The sequence below is a fragment of the Ischnura elegans genome, chromosome 1 (genome assembly GCF_921293095.1).
Source record: "Ischnura elegans chromosome 1, ioIscEleg1.1, whole genome shotgun sequence".
NCBI classification, from domain to species: Eukaryota; Metazoa; Arthropoda; class Insecta; order Odonata; family Coenagrionidae; genus Ischnura; species Ischnura elegans.
Window position 1 is genome coordinate 149,449,729 of NC_060246.1, and position 21,202 is coordinate 149,470,930.

The window sequence follows — 21,202 nt, forward strand, 5'->3', positions numbered from 1 at the left end:
TCCCCGTCTCAATTCGGAGAAGCCTATATAGGACAATATCGATAAAATAAAAATATCATAATTGCGACGAGTAGAAATGCGAGTATAAATAACGAATAAACCACGATTCATGCAAAAAATGTGAAATAGGTGTGTCATCCATAAAAATTTATCTGTTCTTAAAATAACAAAAATCTAATAGATAAGAGATATTTTCTTTATAAAATTTAAAAATTCAGCAATAATTTTAAATCTTTTAGGATGAGCCTCGAGGTATTTCTGCGACGAATTTTAGGCGCATTAGAAATTGGATTAAAGGGTATAAACGCAACAGTCGAGAGAATTCCCTCACATTTGAATCCCGGTAATCAAATGCTCCCTATCCGTAAAAATACCGCCAACCAGACTTTCAAGTACGAAACATTGCTTCTCTATCCACCTCGCTCATTTTATCACGCGAAACTCGGCAGTCATATTAGCAACAATTCGGTTGTTTTATTCCACAAAAGACTGAAGAGGCAACAATAAACATTTCATGAGGCAAGGGTTACGTTTTCTCAGGGGTAGCAGCACTTTCAACGAACTTCGAAACGATTCGGTAGGTATTTTTGTCGCGCTAAAGTTTCATTGAGCTCAAAAACTATTGCAACGTTTCCCTCGACATAAAAATAAATATTTTTCTACGAAAACTACGATACGTCATCGTATTGTTTACTTTCATTGATAATGTGCGGCATGCCCCACCCCAGCCATGAGAGACGAGCGATATCTGCCACGAGAGATAAAGACGGCAAAATCCAGATAAGTCACCAGAAGTCTCAGAACAATTTCAGCTTGATTAACAATAAGCCACACCACACTTGAGGACATCGTTTAAAATAAATTGAGGAAGTGACAAGATTTCCGAGAGTCATCGTCTAAAAACAGTGAGCAATGTGATCGGGTAGCTTTTTGTGGATCGAAACTTCGCTGTCAACATTTTGAGTGAGAAGCCTTCAAAACAACTAACTTGGTGACGAATATTCTTGGGTGACATCAACGTGTTAATCCATCATCGTGCATGTGTAGCACTTAGCCACAAGGACATGGATTTCATACGCACGTATCATCTTGATACATCAAAACATTTCATTATGCAATGAGTCACAGACCGATCGCAGTTTTACGTACCAATTCAATGGAGTCCAGACCATTTTCAAGAGTTGCATTCGCTGTCCCACGGCGATCGCAATCACCCAGGGAAGTCAATATATCTCAGGTGAGTGAGAACCAAAAAGTCTGAAAGATATAGAATATTAATTAAAAATTTTGGCTCTAATCAAATTATGGGTGAACCGGAGTTGAAACCCCTTATTCGCCAATTGGCGCCGCGCGTTATGATTACTTCATTTTTTTCAACAAATCCCGGATTTATTATCGAAGTGACCCATTTATAAAACGTTCGAGCATGATTTCGATGGAATCTGTGGATTTTAAGAAGAATGTGGATGAATGTTTTGAAAGAGGTGAAATATTCTAGCGGATATTTCGTATTGCTGCCTCTATACGGCCAAAAGTATGTATTAGATTGGTGTATGAAAGAAAGGCTTCATCGTCCAAAATCGAAGTCAAATTAATTGGTTTTTTACTGTAAAATTATAAATTTCTTATAAATTATTTCTTTTTGATGTAAGTACAAATAAAGTTTTGTATTTAAATTGTATTTTCGCAGTAATTTTACATATTTTTCAAAAAGTTTATCGTGCGCCGACCAGGGGGTCCAACTACGGTCGCACCCAAATTATAACTTATAATTCTCCTGAATTTCTAACAAAACTCTGGGCTTAAATATTGTGAATGTTCTATCCTTTGGCCTACTTAATTATATTTGGGAACATAGTAGATTAGTTTTCCACCCGTACAGCAATCGTCGAAATTTTCAATTCCATAACTAAGGCATGTACGATACAGACTTAATTATTGCTACAGGCAAGTCGGAGAAATATATCGCAAATTATAATATTTCATTTTTCTTCCTTGATACGATACATTTAGCAAGGATCGCTAAAAAATCTATTTGGAAAGTCCTATAAGAACGAGCAGGGTCACTAGAATTAAAAATTCCTAATTTTGAGTAAATAGGGAAAACCCCATTCACATAAATATCCAATTTATAGAAGAGTGATATTATTATTTAAGTATTCTACCGATTAAGGTAGGTTTCCATGGAGAACTTAAGAAGAATTCTAAGAGCCTCCCCTTCCATTAAGCACTTCCCTCTTCAATTCACAATAAGACTTCCTTTCATTCTATCTAAAAATCCTATTATATTTCACAAAATGTGCAGTTAAAATGTCTTAGAACAGATTTTAGGTGATGATATGCTTATTTTATAGGTCCTATTGCCAATTTTAACTTATACTCTCTCTATACATGTACATTTCATTAGCATATATATATATATATTATTTATTCAACATTTTTCTCGCTAACCAAATGTAATTTATGCACAGTTCAATTGATATATATGAAACAAAAAATATGCTTAAATAGGTATTTCTCACTTGCATTAAACTTAACCGACAGAATTCAAAACCCTTCAGAAAAAACAGCTGATAATGCAAATATTAGATAGTTCCTTTTCACATGAATCAATGCCCTCGTGTTAGGTGGGATATGGCTCACCAACCCCTCATTTCTCTTGCCGTGTTTGACGTGTTGACTAAATCCAGGGACAAAAATTCTTGTTGTTTTTCCTTACATTTCCTGTTTCATCTTGGGGGAAAGAACAATTAATAACAAAATAATTATTTGGCCCACGCTGAATATCCCGTACATAAATCTTTGGTGCATGTATGTTGCAGTGGCATATATGGGCAGGAATCTCTCCCGTGAATATCATGAATTAGTACAAAAACCAGCAACTGATTCCTTCAGTGAACATTTTTCAAGCTCCCCCCAAAGTAATAATACCCTCCCAAAATATTTATAAATGGTGCAACTGAAACCATACAAGGGCTAGATCCAACCAGGGAGAAGAGAGACATTCCCTCCTTCAGTTCTCCTTTCCCCTAGTCATGCCCATTCTGCTTGGTATTCTAAATATTCTCAGCCCTTACTCCTTCTTCTAAACTTCTGGTGTGTGTCTTCCCCTGATTACTTTTTATGCCCTCCACAAGAAAATCCTAGAATGGCTTCGCAGCATTCATCTACGAAGCTCTGCTCAGGTAAAACTTTTCTAATAAAATTACTTTCAAATTAGATATATATGCCACTAACTGTGCAGTTTTGAACAAATGGATACCTACGAAATGATGCACAAAAATGATTGATTTTGAAGACTTCAACACGGCCCAGTCCAACTTTAATCATTCATTTTTAATTGACTTTCTTTCATCCTACAAAGCTCTTCTTTATATTTCATTAGGTAGAATGTGGGTCTGGCATCATCCCCAAATCTTGCATCGATTTCTGCTGCCCTCCAGAGAGGTGCAACCATGCAAAGTTGGCTTCACCTCAATCGTTTGCCGCTGTATTAATAGCTCTTTTGATAATACATGGAGCCACGGAAAGCTACCTCTCTGAAGTGATGCCAACAATAGTTTTCCAGTTTAACATACCCTTAATTCTAAGTGGTAAGTTTAAACTTTGAATGCCCTGTTTAATATGCACTATTTACTCAGAAGAAAAAAAGTTACAGGTAAATTTTTACCTCTCCTTTTCAGAGTGGATTCTGGTAGGGCATAAGTTAAGTCAAGTTATAACAGGAATCATTGTGGCGTCATATGCAGATTCTAACCGACCAGCACGACTTGGGGGAATTATAGCTGTTTCTGCAGTAGCATGTTGCACTCTAATTACTCCATATAAAGAGCATGGAGACGTAAGGATTCAAACATCAGGTAAAAAAATTCAGCTCTTTCTCAGCAATAAAGCAACCATTCAGAGTTTTTAACTTTCAATCAAAAATTAAACTTTAAGTGCATGCAAATTTTAAAAAGTGACAAATAATGAATACCTGCATTGAAATAATTCTCATTTAACTTTTCTTCGAACTTTTCAACCTTTTCCTTGATCCCTATTCAAGAGCTACAGGCCTAGAAACGCAATTCGTATACAGGTAATAGTTAATTTGTGAATGGATGAAGGTGAGAAGGAAATCAGAAATTCACCATGTAACCACCCAACTTGAGCAAATACAAGATTATATGAAAAACATAAAAAATGGAACCTATTCTAATTTGGTCATGCATTTGTACTCATGATGTACACATTTCATTTTTATTTTCATTATTAAACTTTTACCACTGCTTACATCAAAAACTAGAGCAATTAATTAAAATGATCCCTGACAGAACTCATCTAGCATTTATCATGTCATATTTTAATAAGCTAGATAGGCCAGGTCCCACTTGCTACAAAAATCGATAACTTGGATAAAATTAAGACAAATTGAAATTTTAAAATGATCTTTACTTATTTCTATCGTGAATAACATACTTCATCTTCACTCACTCAGTTTCAAGAGAAGGACCCCAACTGTGCAATTTCGCACGTATGGGTACAGACACACAGATGATTGATGTTGACAAAGAAACTTGCTGGGTGATGGTGAGCATTCTGATACTGTACCAATTTCTGGCTGGAGTTTGTGCCACAGCTCTGATGTCTCATGGAATCACATACATAGATGACAATGTGGACAAAGTCAGCAGCCCTTCTTACATTGGTAACTTTTAATTCATAACCATTTTCTTAATATAGAAACTAGTGCATTAATTTATTATAAATTAAAATAAGGACACCATGGCCAGTGGATCATTAATATATATACATATATGAGAGATAATACGAGTTTGAACTGAACAATGCTAAACATTTCTCTGGGTTGGTTTTTATCATGTTTGGTTGATGTTAACCATAATATGATGCTGCCTTTATCTTTACTAGAGTAGCTAAAATATCCAATTAATAATAAAAAATGAAATAATAATGCCATCTCAATTAATTTCAATTGAAATCAATTTCAATGAATTATCAATCTCATCCAATAGGAACAAGAGAGTATAATGCAGTTGGTTTACTTGTTATAAAGATGCATATGACATCTAATTCACTAATTTTCACCAGAAAAGTATAAATACCTACACAAACCATGGTTTCAGGTGCTGCATTTGGATTGGGATATGTGGGTAGAAAACTGGGATCTCTTCTTGGATGGATATGTCTCTCTGTCCCAATGTCTGAGGATTCCTCATCATTTACATCAGTACTGGGATCATGGTGGCTAGGTAAGAGGAAACTTGACTGTATTGTGTATCCTTTAAATTAAATATCAACAATAAAGGCTTGATTAATAGTGGCAAGTAGATTAGAAAAATGGTCTCCAGTTCATGAAATTGATTCTTGACAAAGAGTATCTTCTCCAATCAGGACATTTTAAAGGAATTTAAACAAAGACAATAAGAAGAAAACAATAGAGTTTATGTATGGTTTGCTCAAGTGGCTTCCCCCTGGAGCTAACCAACATGGGAGGTTAAATGGCGTTCAACACTAAAATTACCACAATTCTTGCTACCCTTCAAACCACAAATGTGTCCTGTCAGATCTCTCAAGTGTTGCAGCGGTGACTCTGAAGTTTAATTTGCTTTGCTAATTAAGCTCAAAATTCCCCTATGACTGCATCAGATGTAAAATGGTAGCTGCACATCTGCATTTATACTTGTTACTGCATTATGAAAGTGCTTTGGCAACATCAATGTGGAGATTTAGTTTTAAGAACAGTGAACGCTCAATCTCCATTATATCCTTGGCAGATTTAGAATTAATGTCATCTGCAACAGTCCTGTACAGCTGTATTCAAATCAGGGTTTGCAGTGTAGATGGCAGTTGGTAGAATACAGCTCCAGTGCAGTCACAGGTTCAGTTGCAGTCCTTCAAAATCTTTCACCAGAAGTAGGCATAAAATACTCTGCATTATGACCAGACTTTTTCAACTTCTCCCCATAGCTTAAGGATGGAAACATTTTTGTGGAGAAAACATTAGATAGTAAATAGTAGTTTCCAACATCGATAGCATATATATGCTGACTCAGCCTTAATACCTTTGACTCCGTTGAGCAAATAAATAGCAGCAGCCACAGTCTGGTTGAAGAGAAAAAAGATATTGAAGTTGATTTGAGCACTAACCTAAAGTTATGTTTTGTTTAGACATACAAAATCATTAGTTTTGCCGTTAAACTTGAAGGTGCAGGGCATGGAATGAGTGGTACTTATATTGTTCAATTTCTTCATTTTTTTCTTCAACAGAAGCTAAAATGTTAATAGATCAATTTTCTTTCAGAAAATTCTTCTAATACAATGGCAATGGAATAAATATAAAATTTACCGGTTGAACAATGCAAGTTCTTAAAAACTTTAAATTTCTAATCTTATAAGTTTATCATACTTAACATGACTGGCAACAAATGCAATAAAGTGTGAGCAGAATGAATCAAAATTTGTGATTCAAGTTTGAAAGAGACTCCTTTTTTTCATACTAATTTCTGTAATGCAACCGATATGAATCCACCTAATTCCCAATCTTGATATGTTACAAGGGATAAATGAATGGGTGTAGCATAATTTCCAAAAATAGAATATTTCTACATTTATTGACCACAGATTGATATTAAGCCATTGATTTTACTCATTTATAATTTTTGGATTTGGATTATAAAAATGATTCTTTTCTGTAATCAATGAAAACTAACATTGAAAAAAATGTTCAAATGATTTTTATTACTTAGCAAAAGACTGAGTATTTTCTGAATGTTTCCCATATAATTGAAGCAAGAGTTGTGTCCCAAATGAGAATTTCTAAGTACTTTATAGTTATGCAAATTTTCTTATTCCCCAAAACATATAAGTACATATGTACTTAATATATCTGAATGCATATGCTGATGTAAAAAATTGCTTTCAGGATGGCCTTTTCTAAGTGCATTTCTGATTGCTGGAGGTGCTGTTATTTGCTTATTTCCCAACCTAATGCCATCTACAGCTGTAAAAAATGCAGCAAAAACTATTTTAAATAATTTGAGGGAAGAGTCAAAGCCAAGAGATGCAAGAGAAAATGAAGCTGAATCTTTGCAAAGTGAAAATAAAAATGAAGACACACCACCAGGTAATTCTTAATCAATATTTTTATGAATCCTGGAATTAAGATGTGAAAATAATGTAGCTTTGCGCTATATTATCTTGAATTTTGATTCTTCCATAACAATTAAGTCACCTTTTGCAGAATATTTCTGTTGGGAATATAATGTAAGGTGATTAAACAGTTTAATCTTAAAATGATTATATTGGGTGACCCATATGTAGCCTAGTAGGTAAAGCACTTATTTACAAAAGTGTCATGGGTTCAAATCTTGAGTGAATCTTTCGGACACCCCAGGAAAAATCTTTGTTGAATGATGAATAATATACCCTACCTTGAATGATTGAAACTCCCTTGCCTGAGGCTTCAGAGGCAGATAAAAGGAGGAGATTGGGGGGGGGGGGTGAGTGGCACCCCCTTAATTCATGGAATAATAGAAAAGATGGTAAGCTTAAAGGCAGCTATCCGACGATAGTTTTTATTTCATCTGCTTCATAAAAAGTGTTTGAATATAATCCGAGAACATCTAGAAGCTGCATGTGTATAAGTGGATGCACTATCACTGAGATGCATTGTATATCATCAAAGCACCAGTGAACTAACCCCCCTCTAAACTTCTAAAAAAAAAACCTTAAAAAAATTACTTTTATCCCTATGTTGGCTTATTCTGTGATGATTTTTACCATCAGCCATCTAAACCAACCTATGGGTTGAACCAGTGAGCTAACGTGCGACTAATTAAGATAAAATATATCCTGGGGTAACTAGCCTTGAAATTTTTCAATATGCACACTGGACAGTCTTTTGAACGCGTATCATACTGATTAGGAATTGTCCCTTTGGAAAATTTTTATTCAACCTAAAATGGACAATGGTGTGTACAGATTTCCTCTACATTGAGGGTAATGAAGAAGGGGGGGCATGGATCTCTTCATTACAGAGTGATGTTGCAGCATCTAGTGGTAGAAATGACCATATTAGGTGGATTCAAGCACCAGGTTCAATATCTTAAGCCCTCCTCTCTCCCCCCCCCCCCCCCCCCCCCCTGCCCCCCCCCCCACCACCAGGCAGGTGCTGTAACCTCAACAAAAACTCAGAAGGCTCACAATGGCCTCATAATCTTATTTTGAAGATGACCCCAAAAATAATTAAAGTTGATGAATATAAGCTCTATTCCTGGGTATATTCAGATTTCTAGCTAATCATGCTTCTTTTTTCATTTCAGATACCTCTCTGAGAGCAACTTTAAGTCGTCTAATTCATAATAAAATGGTCATGATAAGTTTGGCATCCTCTGTTTTCCTTGAAGCAGGACTGAGTAATTACATGGGAATAGAAGAGGTGTATTTAGAATCAGTCTATCAAATACCCAAACAGAAATCATTGCAAGGGCATGGCATGGGGAAGTTTAACGATCCTTGGATATCTAGACTTATTACAGGTATCATGCTTACAATCGCAATTTCATGTATCTTTAAGATGCCCCAGTCGAGACCATTTTCTTCCTTAATTTTTATGTATTTCTTAGATCTTTACTCTTGAAAAGTTATTCTTGTAAGGAAATGTTTTTGGGAAATTATTTACAATTTCATGTATTACTTGCCAGCAGAAATTTTCAAATGAGGTAGAATATATAACTTTATTTCTCTCCATTATATGTATCAGGAATGCTGAAAGCGCCCTTGATTGCAATGACAGTTGTGGTGTCTGGCCTTTTCATTTCACGAATAAAACCTAAGGCTACGTCCATTGCCGCTTGGGCAGCATCAATGGGATTATTATCTGGGATATGCCTATTGTTAACACTATTCATGGTATGTCCCTCAAAAATAAATGGAGAGGTGAATGGCAGGTAAGAATTCTTTCTTTTGACCCTCACATTCCATTCCCATCTGAAATCCTCAAACTCCACTAATATTTACATAACTGTTGTAATAGGTAATAATATGTGTAGTTTTATTCTCTCACAGTTAAGCACAGTATTCACTATTATTTTAATATGGACACGACCTTGTGTTTCGTAATGTGGTTACATCTTCAGGTTACATCTTAGACCTGAAGATGTAACCGCATTACAAAACCCGGGTCGTGTCCATAGTGAACCTTAAAAAGTTCTATTTCTTTATTTGCACCCATTACATTTTCGAATAATTTAATGCCTACTAAAAATTTATATTATGTACAGGCATCCCCCGAGTTACGTATGCCTCGACTTACGCAAATCCGTACTTACGTAAGTGATAACCGTACTTCAAGTTATTACGTTAATTTTCATATTCGAGCGCGTTGAAGTAGATATTCGCTCGTATACCCAATGGCAGAAAAAAATTTCGAATAGTTATAGTGTTTTTTACGCGATCGGTCAACTCGGTGAATAATATTACGCATTTTGATTGGCAATGCTTGAGATGCAACTCGCCGACTATTACAATGTTATTGATTTTGTATCTAATAACGTAAGAATACGCAGAAGAGTTCATGAATATCGCAGTCAATTGAACGGAACTCCACCGAGAATGTACCGCGCATTTCTCCGCTGAGAATTCACCCCACCGATCGAAATCTCTGAAGCGTTAACGCAGAATGTTCGACTTGCATAAATTTCGACTTACGCAGAGTATGCCGGAACGCATCCCTTACGTAACTCGGGGGATGCCTGTACTCGTAAATATTCATACTGTCAGAAATATTTCATAACCAATGCATGAAGATATGTAGTTACCTGGCATAGAATTTTCACAGTGACTTGAGAAACTCCAATGGGAAGCATTCACAACCCTAATTTCTTGTGAAGGTCCTCACCAGAGTCCAGATTAGTTTTTAAATTTCTCAAAAACTTTCTAATTTATTTCAGACTGGACTTAGAGACACTATGTAACATCAATTGCCGCTGTGATGTAGAACCACCAGACACAAAGCTTCTTGCATCAGTAACAGCTACGACTGCAATATTCACTCCCGTCTGTGATGAAGAGAGAAAAGAAACCTATTTCTCACCATGCTATGCTGGTTGCTCATCTTATGATCACATAAGGGACATTCAAGTGAGTCAGAATTTCTCAATCTCCATCTTTTTATGTGATTTCCCAGTAATAATTATATGATCTATATAACGCATTTAGTGATTTTTTTTCCTGATATTACAAAAAGTATGAAAAAGGGGTAATGCATCAAATCTGCTGTGAAATTGAATTCCACACAGCAGTAAATTAAGGCCGTTGTTTTGGGGAGAGAGTGAGGTTTCATAATATTCCGCCATGCATTGTTAATACACCATACCACAGTGGTGTAGCCACGAGGTGAGTAGGGGGTAGGAGGGGGGGAATATTCAGTTACAACCCCACTTGTGAGCCTTTAAAAGAGGAGCCAAAAAGGAGTAAGATGACCTCAATAAATAAAACGATAATATCAGTTACTAAAGGTAAAAGAAAAAGTTCTCATTTGTTAAGAGAAAATAATGGCATTGCCAGAAAAAACTAATAGAAAATGTTTATGAAACCCAAGGACCCCACCTTTCCCTTGGGTTTTTCCATACACCCTGGAAGCAGTGGTGTCATGGTGCCAGAACGAGCCGGAATGCCGTTCCAGCACTGGTGAGCAAAAGACGTAATAGTCAAATAACATTTTAATCAATTTCGTTGCCACAAAATTTCAAATATATACATACATTCGTAGCCAAAGCAAAAAATGTTGTAATAAACTATTAATAATAACTTGTAATAAAAAAACAGGTTATTACTTCACTTCTAAAAAAGTTAAGGAAAGTGCGTTCCGGCACTGCTAATTTTGCCATGATGTCACTCCCTGGAAGGGCCCCAAAATCTCTGGTAAACCCTCCCCTACCATTTCAAAGTATGTACTGGCTAAGCTAATGCCATACCTGTCAGTAATGATGAGTAAAAACAGAGTTTCGGAAGTTTCATTTCCTCTAGGTATCATTTGTAGATATTATTTGTTACTACAAATGTATACATGTATTTAAAATTTTGTGGCAACAAAATTGATTAAAATGTTACATATTTGACTATTACATCTTTTGTTAACCAGTGCCAGAACGGCATTCCAGCATGTTCTGGCACCATGACACGAGTGCTTCCAGGGTGTATGGAAAAAGTTGGCAAATTGGGAAGAGCATTTGGCTTCTGATCATGGTGTTCCATATTCAATTTCAAATTCAAGCCTTCAGATAATCCCAAAAAACCCTCACCAAGGTGGCTAGGTGAAGGAACTGGCATCCTAACTGAAAGTGTAACATTAATATACTATTTAGTTTGAGGTGGGCTCTACTCACAAAGAGGCTCAACAAAATTTTTGGATACACATACATACTATGGTATATGGTTTTTAAATTAATTTGGAAAATATTATACAATATAATATTCATGTCAACAGAATTTTGTGGTTTAGTGGGTAGTGTGCTTGGCGGCCAACCACAGGGTCCATGATACTAATCACATATCAAGTCTTTAGATACCCCCAGTGTGAATCCTCAAAGTATGTACAAAGTAGCCCGGGGAAAGAAACTGGCCCTAATACCTTGATTGTGTGATACTAAAATACCTGCCACTTCATGTGGTGTAAGTTCTACCCTCACCCAATATTTTGATGATACCTATGTTGGTTGATCGAATTGTTTGAAGAAATTATTCTCATAAGGATGTACATTGTACTTTCTTGTACATACTTTCTTGTACATTGTACATGTTCATGATATGATACAAGGATTCATTGATGTGATTTAGGAGATTTAAGAAGAAATGGCAGTCAGAAATTTCATGTTCCCTGAATTTGCAGTAATTTATCATATGAACTAATAAAGATGAAATTATGCACACAAGTTGATTTTGTTTAATATTTCATATATAATAGGTTTTCAACAATTGTTCTTGCATTGGCCAGCAATCTGGCAATCATATGGCAACCCTTGGAGCGTGTCTTGCTGGTGGCTCTGCTGCTTGCCAATATGGATGGATATTTTTCCAAGCAATGTTAGCTTTTATTCAAGTTATCATTGCATCAGCAGCTGTGGGTAAACTTTTACTCTGCCTGAGGTAAGTATCTAACTGACACAAAATCCTGCCTCTGCTTGTTACTACCTAAAGCATCATTGAGTCCTATTTAGCCCACAATATCTACATGGGTTTCATTATCCCTCAGGCATAAACCTCAGCAGCTGTACGTATACAGTGAAAGGGGTTTGGATAATTCGGTACTTAACAGTAGACTTCAATAAATTAAATGAAAGTAAATTCGACCACGTTTATTCTGTTGACAAACGATACAGATATGTCTCTCAATGCACTATCGTCTCTTGCGTACGGAAGTCCTTCCGCGTTGCATTCTGTGAGAATCACTTCGCGACACCTCTCTGGTGCTAGGCTCTGCGTACCCTGGTGGCATCAGCAGGGACCTCAGGGTCCCATGGCGATGAGCTCAGCCAGATGGCTGTCCTTTGTGGTGGCGCTCAGAACTAAGATCTCCGCCACAACAGTATAGCATACAATATTTCCAATTCAGGTCTCAAATGTCTTAACAGTTGAATTACCAGGAAAGCACTTTGTCTGAGTAGTTGGGCCAAACACTCTGATTAGAGTGTATATGACTATTTCTTATGGTTCTTGTCATTGATGGAAGTATTCTAATATTTGTGCAATGAATCATATAATGATAATTTCCTTACAAATTCAACATCTTTATCATCCACATTTGTTTATGGCCTAAGATATCATGTGATTAGCAATGTCAAACTGGGAGAAAAATTTTCTGGTGTCATTTTTCTTATTCACTGACCTTCAGCTAGTGGATGAGATACAGATGGACTATCAAATGATCATATTAGTCCAAAATGTCAAGTTTATCTAAAAATTGAGGCAGTATCAGGTTATAGTACCCTATTGTGTACACCTTTCCTCTATTTTCTCCCAAGCCAGAACAACAGTTCATTCACTTCAGCATATGGAACACAGGCACAAACAAAGGTGGATTTAAGGGGGGTACAATGCCCCTCCCTAATGGGGGCACAATGGGGGCACGTGCCCCTCCCAGACACTCCAAAGATAGATGAGATTTTTAATGCAAATATTAATAAATTATACATTTTTATATAAAAGTTATAAATATATACACATTAATAACTTTTATATTAAATTTAAGAGTACATTTCATAGAGTAATTGTCGCATGTAGTATTTAATCCCAAAAATGAGAAGACCGTTTGCCTGTCAGACCCTGGTGCCTATCCAGAAAAAATTCCTGGATCCACCCTCAGGCACAAATAATTACATATCATACACACAATACATTTTTCAGGGAAACATTCATCTGCTCACGAAACTGGTACAATCCATGGAAAACTAATCATTCAAAATGCATGGATAGTTTTAAAAACTTTGTTTTTGTTTTGCTCCATATTATCACGAAAAATTGACGATAATTTTTTTTAAGCAAATTTTTGTCTTGTTACAGATGTGTTTTGCCTCAGGACAAACCAATGTTTTTCGGGTTAGAGATGTCAGTGACATCATTTTTCACATTCGTCCCATCCAAAATTGTTTACATAGGATTGCAAGGTATGTATATTTATTTCATTCTGAATGCCCATAACTATTCACAGAAGTCAGTTCCACATCAGTATCAACCATTCTTGCATGCATATATACATATATTAACCCACAATCTGTGAGGAAGATCATACATGTTAGTTTGTCCATAAGAAACATACTCATTTTGTACATGAGAAGGTATTTGTGTGATTTTTTTGCAATCCAAAGCTACATAAGGTTATTAATTCCTCCTTACATAAATAAAAAAATGAAAAATGACATAAATAACGATCTATAAATGAAGTGCAATTTTCAAATTTAAATGAAAAGAAATTAAATATATGCAATTCGATGTTAGACTTTTTTCAAAATTACCTGCTTTTTTCTTATAAAGTCCCGCTCTTGAACATTTTAATCTGATCATCCTATCCTGCTCCATATTGCCTAGATGAGAATAGGGTTAAAAAGGGATCAAACAGCCCTTGCAAATGCTCAGGCTTTTTCTGAATAAAAAAAGAGAGCCTCCATTTCATAATATTTTCCTTATACTTTGGATATCCTTTGCTCTACCTGCCGCTGCTGAAGGAATAAAAAATGTTATATAATTTTCTTGAAACCAACATATTCTAATGGATAATTGTACAATAACATACTAGAGTAGTGCATGCAAATAATGAACTTCCATACTGCAAGTAAAATTATTATTTCCGTACCTATATAATTTCTATTTTATTCCATCAGATATAGCTTGCATGAGTTGGACAAATGCTGGAACATGCCAAATGCACCACTCAAAGATGCTTGCTTTGTCAGCTAGCATTTTAACATCTTGTGAGTATCAGAATATTTTACCTGTAACTATCAGCAAGTTTTCATAGTTGAAAATTGCATTACCTGCAATATGTTGAACAGTAAGAAAAGTGTATAATGGTTCGCTCTAGTTTTAAAAGCAAAAATAATACATGATCTCTGTAATTTGGCTTAACAAGACTATCGGACAACGAAAAAGGCAAATAACATACATATAGTATAAAGTTTTGGAAAAATTTGTACAGAATGGTCCATATATGTATACTGTCATTTTACTATACGTATGCATAATTTACAATGAGACGTATGGTGGAGCGCAAATTGAATGTACATATATCATTAGCTGTGTACACAGCTAAATACGTATCGATAAATATTATCATTATTTGCCAGTGACAATGTTGAAGGTTAATCCAGGAGCTTGAAAATACTTGAAAATGATTCAGCTTAAAATTCATTATGCATATAAGCTTAATTACCTATTTCATGCTTCCAAGAATGCTGATGAAATAGCATATAGCCCAAACTTTCACACAACCTATAGCACATTAAAATTTCTCAGAGATTCTGATGGCTAGCAAATTCTATTTCTGTGTGTAGAGTCTGGCATTTCTGGTAATAATGAGCCAATGTTGATCTCTGTGGCAGCAGGGTAAAATCCTCACCTGCCAAACCAAAAAGGTCACGGGTACGAGTTCAGCCTGGGAGTTGATTGCCCCGATTCAGAGCATGGATGTTTCTGATAGTCATTGTTGATTGTTAGAATACCCTGATATATAAGCCTAAAATTTGCTGTTACCGGCAACGGTGAAGATAAATTGAAAAATAAAAATAAATTGATTGATATCATTTCATCTTGGTGAACATTTCTCACAACTAGTTCTTATTTTTCAGGTTTACTCATAATTTCTGGCACCTTAATGGTATGGGTTGCCATTGTTGCAAAGGGATTAGAACTGTATGAAAATGATGATGACGATGAAGGATTCGAGTATGTTGGAAATGAGGAAATGAGTGACGAAGACACATCAAGAAATTGTCGTGACGGCACTCCTTGGCCGGGGAGGAAAAAAAGAAGAAACAAATATGAAAATGAAGAAGTCCTGCAACCAGAACTTCAGCAAATGATTGCTCCTGATCATCCAAGTAATATCGCAGAAATTAGGAAAGCCAATTCAGACCCATCACCACAAAATCATGAAAACACTACAGAGCTATGAGATCACAGAATGAAAGTGTTAGTTTAAGAGAAAGTAATCTATTCTTTTACCACAGTGTAACAGAAGTATCTCCTGAACTTACGCATATAATATATCCTAGGAATGCTGTGTTTTAATGACATTAAGAATGCAAGTACACATTAATTGGAATAGAAATCCATCATAAGTGTTGAAATATGGCAATGCCATTGTTATTGTTATTATTTAAAAAATAAATTTATTTTCTTTTGCTTTTTTTAAATAAATACTGTTTTTACTAACACTAAGGCAGTCTCAATGCCCAATACGTCGGCTTTGTCCACTGATGTCCCGACGAGAGTAAATTCCATTCTAGGTGAGTCGAGGGCGAAGCATACTTCGGAGAATATGGCGAAGAATTCGTAGCTGGATCTTTTGCGCCTAGTCATAATGCGACGGGCATGATTATTTTCGCGGCATATGAGATACATTGCTTTTAAAACTCCCGGTTGTATGAGAGCATTACGAGGGCAAAATTTTGGAAGACAGTTAGTTCCTGAACTGGCCGCTTTCAGACGCCAACGAGCTTTGCGTTAATTTTTTCCGCCACTATACATATCATACATAAAAATATCCAATTGTGTGCATGACTAAGGCACATATTACCTAATTGCTAAGATGGGCCAATACATACATACATAAGATGGGCTCAGTACATACATCATGAATGGTGGGAGTCATAACAAGTTGAAAAATTGTCTCAAAAACGTAGAATCACACAATAATAACATAAAATCACCACAGAAGGAAAATATTGACATAACATGTCTTTTGAAAGGATATTATTTTATTTAAAATCATTAAATCTTCAACATAATTTTCTAATAAATATTATTTATGTAGCTTACTAATTCAACCTCCACATGAGAAGCAAAATAGCTCCTCCCGTCTCGCTAGATATATATAAGAATATTACTGACAGTGACATGAGATTTTATATTCTACTCTTGGCTAATAAATAACTTTGAAGGGATACGAATAAAAACTCAACTATGAAATATCCTCAGGAAAACCATTTCGCTTAACCAGCATTTAAACCCAGACCTTCAAAACTCTGATGCAAGATAATGGAAAACGTATGTCCCCAACTTCATATCCATCGGATAGCTCAAAACTGCATGACCAGTTACAAGCTCCTTCTTTCAACTTTTCAACTGGCCCTACCTCCTCACATGAGCCAAATCAATAATATGGTCAGTATAATAGCAAGTTAGAATATCCAGCTCTTCCACCTGGTTTCAATCTTTTTGTCTACCCAGAGCAAAAAATATCCGTCCCGAATCTCTTGGCAATAGATTTTGCTTTTTGCCACATCGCTTTTGGAAGACAAATATATTATGCATACAGAAGATCATGTAATCTCATGCATTAAAAAAAAGTCAAATTTTTATCACTTCAAAGTAGCCTCTGCTGACATATTTCAACTATATTTATCGGCACATTCAATACTAATACCTGCGGTAAATAAACAAAGAAAAAATAAGTGAAATTGGATAATTATTAGCTGAAAATAAAACACTATATAACAAATAATAAAAATTTATTTCACGGTCAATTAATTCATGTGGAATGCAGAATGAAATACCTAGTAAATCATATTTCAAGTGAACGAATAATAAATTCACATCTTACTTCCTCTTAGTGCAAATAGCACAAAAATAAAACTATAGCCAATTTGGGTCAGTCATTGATAAATATACATACAATCAAAGTCAATTCACAAAACAAAATACCAATCCATAAACTGTGATAAATATTTCAGGCTGTCACTTTGAAAATAGGCTTACCTTAGAACGACTCGCATCCAATTAGAACATGACAGCTCATTTCACATATGTATCAGCAACCATTCATACCAAAAATGTGCAGATTTACAATGCACCTAGGTGGCTATCTATTAAGATCATTCAACTATGCACAAGGATTATCAAAGTAATTCTTCAAAAACAATTTAAAAAGCAATGACTGTCAAGGGAAAGGTACCGCAGTATTACAACACTTGCAAGCAAGAATGGATGAAGTCAAAAGACCAAATTCAATGATGCTGCATTAAAGGTAGTAGAGTTGACTAAGATTATATAAATTTTTATTTATTCAACATGATAATAATCATCAGCACAGGGTTTTCCCTCGGCTAATTTTAATGATCAAGATAAGAAGTTGGTTGACTGAAGGAAGAGCATATAAAAATGTACATTTTCAATATTTTAATGTAAAGTCCATAGACAAACCACAACAGACAGTGAATTCCACAGTTATTGATTATTTGTTTACCACAAATATAAACAGCTCCATTAATCTTTCATGTGGTACCACTTTTGCAAGTCTATGTATCGCAGTTCATAGATTGAGACCAATGACATAAAAGATTCAATTTAAGCTTAAGTTAAAACATGACAAAAATACATTGAATTTTCTTATTTACAGCAAAATATTTCATGTCACAAGTAATTAAACCCTTTGTTCATAGAGCAAATATATGTATAGTGCATAAAAGTTCAATACCATTGTATGTGAAAGAGTAGGTACCACTGCTATAGCAAAACAATCACAAATCACATTCCTCTTTGCCATTCATCCATCTTTAGTCAGCAGGTGCACAGAATATGAATACCCACCTACACAGGGGTTGCGATAATACTTTAATCTTGGTCAAATTCACAAAAAATTCAAAGAGTAACAATTTTCTTCAGGTCTAGGAATAACACTTTTGATTCCACAATGAAAGTGCACTCACTTATCCTTTGATTGCAGATAATTCCTTGAGATGATCAGGAAAGATAAATGGACCAAAGAAAATTTCATACCTCCATATGAAATCATCTATGAAAACTCCTTTCATTGTATTCCCAACTATATACTCATATCTATCGGACCCACTAATTTTAAATAGCCATAAACTTCCAAACAAGAGAGAGTGTTACTTCATGGACATCTCTTTTACCATTGGTGAGCAGACATCAGAAGGCACATTTGCCATCATATCACAAAGAACTCAATTCCCTGAAATCACATGAATTGGTGAGAGTAGCACTTGAGATGCACACCCACTTTCGTGTCCCTTAATCAACCCTCAAAGAGAGTCTTAAGGTCATTCAAACTTTTGAATATGTGATTTATAAATCTGTCTGAATCTGTAAGCTTGGATGAATGCTTGGAGGAAACATGGAAGAAGATGGAATGATCAGACGGCAACATGTAGGATACACCATAGCCATCATCAGAAACAGGCCCAAAACCACCACCAGGGCTGACCTGTAAACACAAAAGAATATGCGATTAGATGGATGACAATACGATAACTGACTTCAGAAATATTATGAATCATCAAAAAGCAGCCACAAGGCTAGAGCCAGAAATTTTGGCAGGGAGTGAAGGAATGTTCATTTGCGTGAGATTCACTTAAAGGCTGAACTCATCTAGAGACGTGCAAGCAATCAAAAAAATGAACACACTGTAGCTGCCCCAGTGAGAGGATGTATGACCTATGGAGATGACAAAACCCAAATATTCCCTACTATATTTCATAAATATTTCTGAAGTTTCCCAACATGTAAGTCTGCCTCAGAGACCCAAATGCTGATGGGTGGGGGTAGCCAGCCAAGTGAGCGCCCAGCACCAGTGGCTCTGGGGGTGGGGGGGGGGGGGGGGTGTTTGGGGGATAAAACCTCCCCCCCAGAGCTCAGACAATTTTTTAAGTTTAATCTATTTTATTTATTTGGATTGATATTACTTAAAGAATTGTATAAGTATTAATAAAATATCCCCCAGAAGGCCGTAAAACTCACCATTTTTAACCATTTATCTTAATTTTTTCCTGGCAGAAAGCCCTCGTACCTCCCGCTTACCCTGGCAGGTATGCCATACCCCCAGACACCCCAGTATTAGTTGTGCCTGAAACCCCCCCTATCCTTAATTCCTGGCTGCGCCCCTGCCCAGCACTATAGAGGCAGCGTTGCCCCAGGCAGTATAGTATTCGCCAGAGGGATTCTTTGCTGGCCCCCCACTGCACCCCCACGCTTCACTTCCTCCCCAAAAGGCTTGTTTTAAGTGGTTATGGGGGAGACAAACACTCAGCTAGGAATGCGAACTCAGGGCAAACAGCTACAGTTGGCCACCCCATTAATCTGAGCATGTACAAACACAAACTCAGACGGCAGTGAATCCCAAACAGAGAGAGTTCCACTACAGTTTACTTGCAGGCTCCTTGACTCGATCCCTAGCATCAGAACATTTGTACTTTGTAACCAACATTATAGGCTGATATATTAGAAAATCAGGCTTACCCAGGAGGAAATGAGTTATATCCAAGCAAAAAAGTAATTTTTCCACACCAAATATTTTAATAATTGAAATGTCCATGGTTTCCAAATTTATATCAGTGCCATTATCAAATGCAAACTTCAAATATAACTCGACAAAAAATACTATGGAATGGAGAAGAGATGCATTAAATCGAAGAAGCAATGGGTAAAAAAAAATCATACATGATGAAGGTTAGGCAGTATGGTCAGGGGATTATCGGATTGTAAGCAGGACAAGACCAACCCTGTATCAGTCCACGGAGCGATTAGCATGCCATTTATCCGCAGGAATTTAACAACTCTTCTCTCCATTCTCGAATACATAGAATGGATTGAGTTTGAAAATATTAACTGATGCATAACATGTAGTATTGAAACCATGTTCAGCTGAGTGATTAAAATATTTCACATGGAAAATTTCCCCGTATTTTTACCTTTTGAAATAAATTAAGTGTGTAGCTATTGGTGGCTGTAGCCATAAAATTATTTTTGGGGGTTCATTTATCCTGACCCATTTTCTATGACCTAGGCCAGTAATGTTGGGGAAAGTGGAAAGACGATACTTATAAGTGACACACTCTTTTAACACAAGGTTCTATACAACCCTTGATTATAGCTTCATAGCTCATCTTAAATTCTCATTAAATCACAACAGCCGTTAATTGTGTTATTGCATATCTGTAATATCAATAGAAATGTACATATTTCAGATTACCTTATCCCTGAATGGTTCAAGGTTGCAGTCAGGAATTTGAGATAGTTGCTGATGAGGCTGCTGACTTGTTGACAGAGTCCATGGTTGGCTCAAAACTTCTTCGAGGAACTTACTTTTCTGGAATTTCAGAAAAATCAAATAAATAAATAAACTGTTTAATACATAGTCATTACCCCATATTATGTAGGAAAACCGCTTACAGAAAGGGAGAAGTTTATTTTTTACGGAACTTAAATATGTATCTATTTCGACATATTAAAATAGGCTGAGGATAAGAATATATATGCTAAAAATTAAGTCAGTTTGGTTTAGCATGTAGAAGAGCCACATACTCAATAAAAATTAATTTCATTAAATGGAGGCTGTATTTCATATTTTAAGACGTTATTCCATGAAAAATTTGCTCATACATAAAACAGGAGTGAACTTTGGTCTATCAGATCAGAAAATGTATGTTTTAACCTTAGAAATGATGGCTTAATCTCTATTTAAGAAAAT

The 21,202-nt window shown here is 35.8% G+C and overlaps 2 protein-coding genes across 2 annotated transcripts in view; one reads left to right on the forward strand and one right to left on the reverse strand.

Annotated features, from left to right (window-relative positions):
* Positions 1 to 773: 773 nt before the first annotated feature.
* Positions 774 to 15,912, forward strand: LOC124172115 (solute carrier organic anion transporter family member 1A2-like). Its single transcript, XM_046551524.1, has 13 exons — positions 774 to 1,237; positions 3,386 to 3,593; positions 3,684 to 3,860; positions 4,478 to 4,687; positions 5,124 to 5,249; positions 6,923 to 7,123; positions 8,322 to 8,537; positions 8,762 to 8,948; positions 9,951 to 10,140; positions 11,966 to 12,147; positions 13,561 to 13,664; positions 14,379 to 14,468; positions 15,342 to 15,912. The coding sequence occupies exons 1-13, from the start codon at positions 1,118 to 1,120 to the stop codon at positions 15,665 to 15,667; spliced, it is 2,337 nt and encodes a 778-aa protein (XP_046407480.1). The 5' UTR covers positions 774 to 1,117; the 3' UTR covers positions 15,668 to 15,912.
* A 1,296-nt stretch (positions 15,913 to 17,208) lies between these two features.
* Positions 17,209 to 21,202, reverse strand: part of LOC124172124 (carnitine O-palmitoyltransferase 1, liver isoform-like) — a 121,640-nt gene continuing 117,646 nt past the window's right edge. The window contains exons 13-14 of the mRNA XM_046551531.1: positions 20,705 to 20,821; positions 17,209 to 18,940 (exon numbers count right to left, since the gene is read on the reverse strand). Coding sequence (XP_046407487.1) covers positions 18,752 to 18,940; positions 20,705 to 20,821 — 306 coding nt within the window. The 3' untranslated portion in view covers positions 17,209 to 18,751. The remainder of the gene's footprint in view (positions 18,941 to 20,704; positions 20,822 to 21,202) is intronic.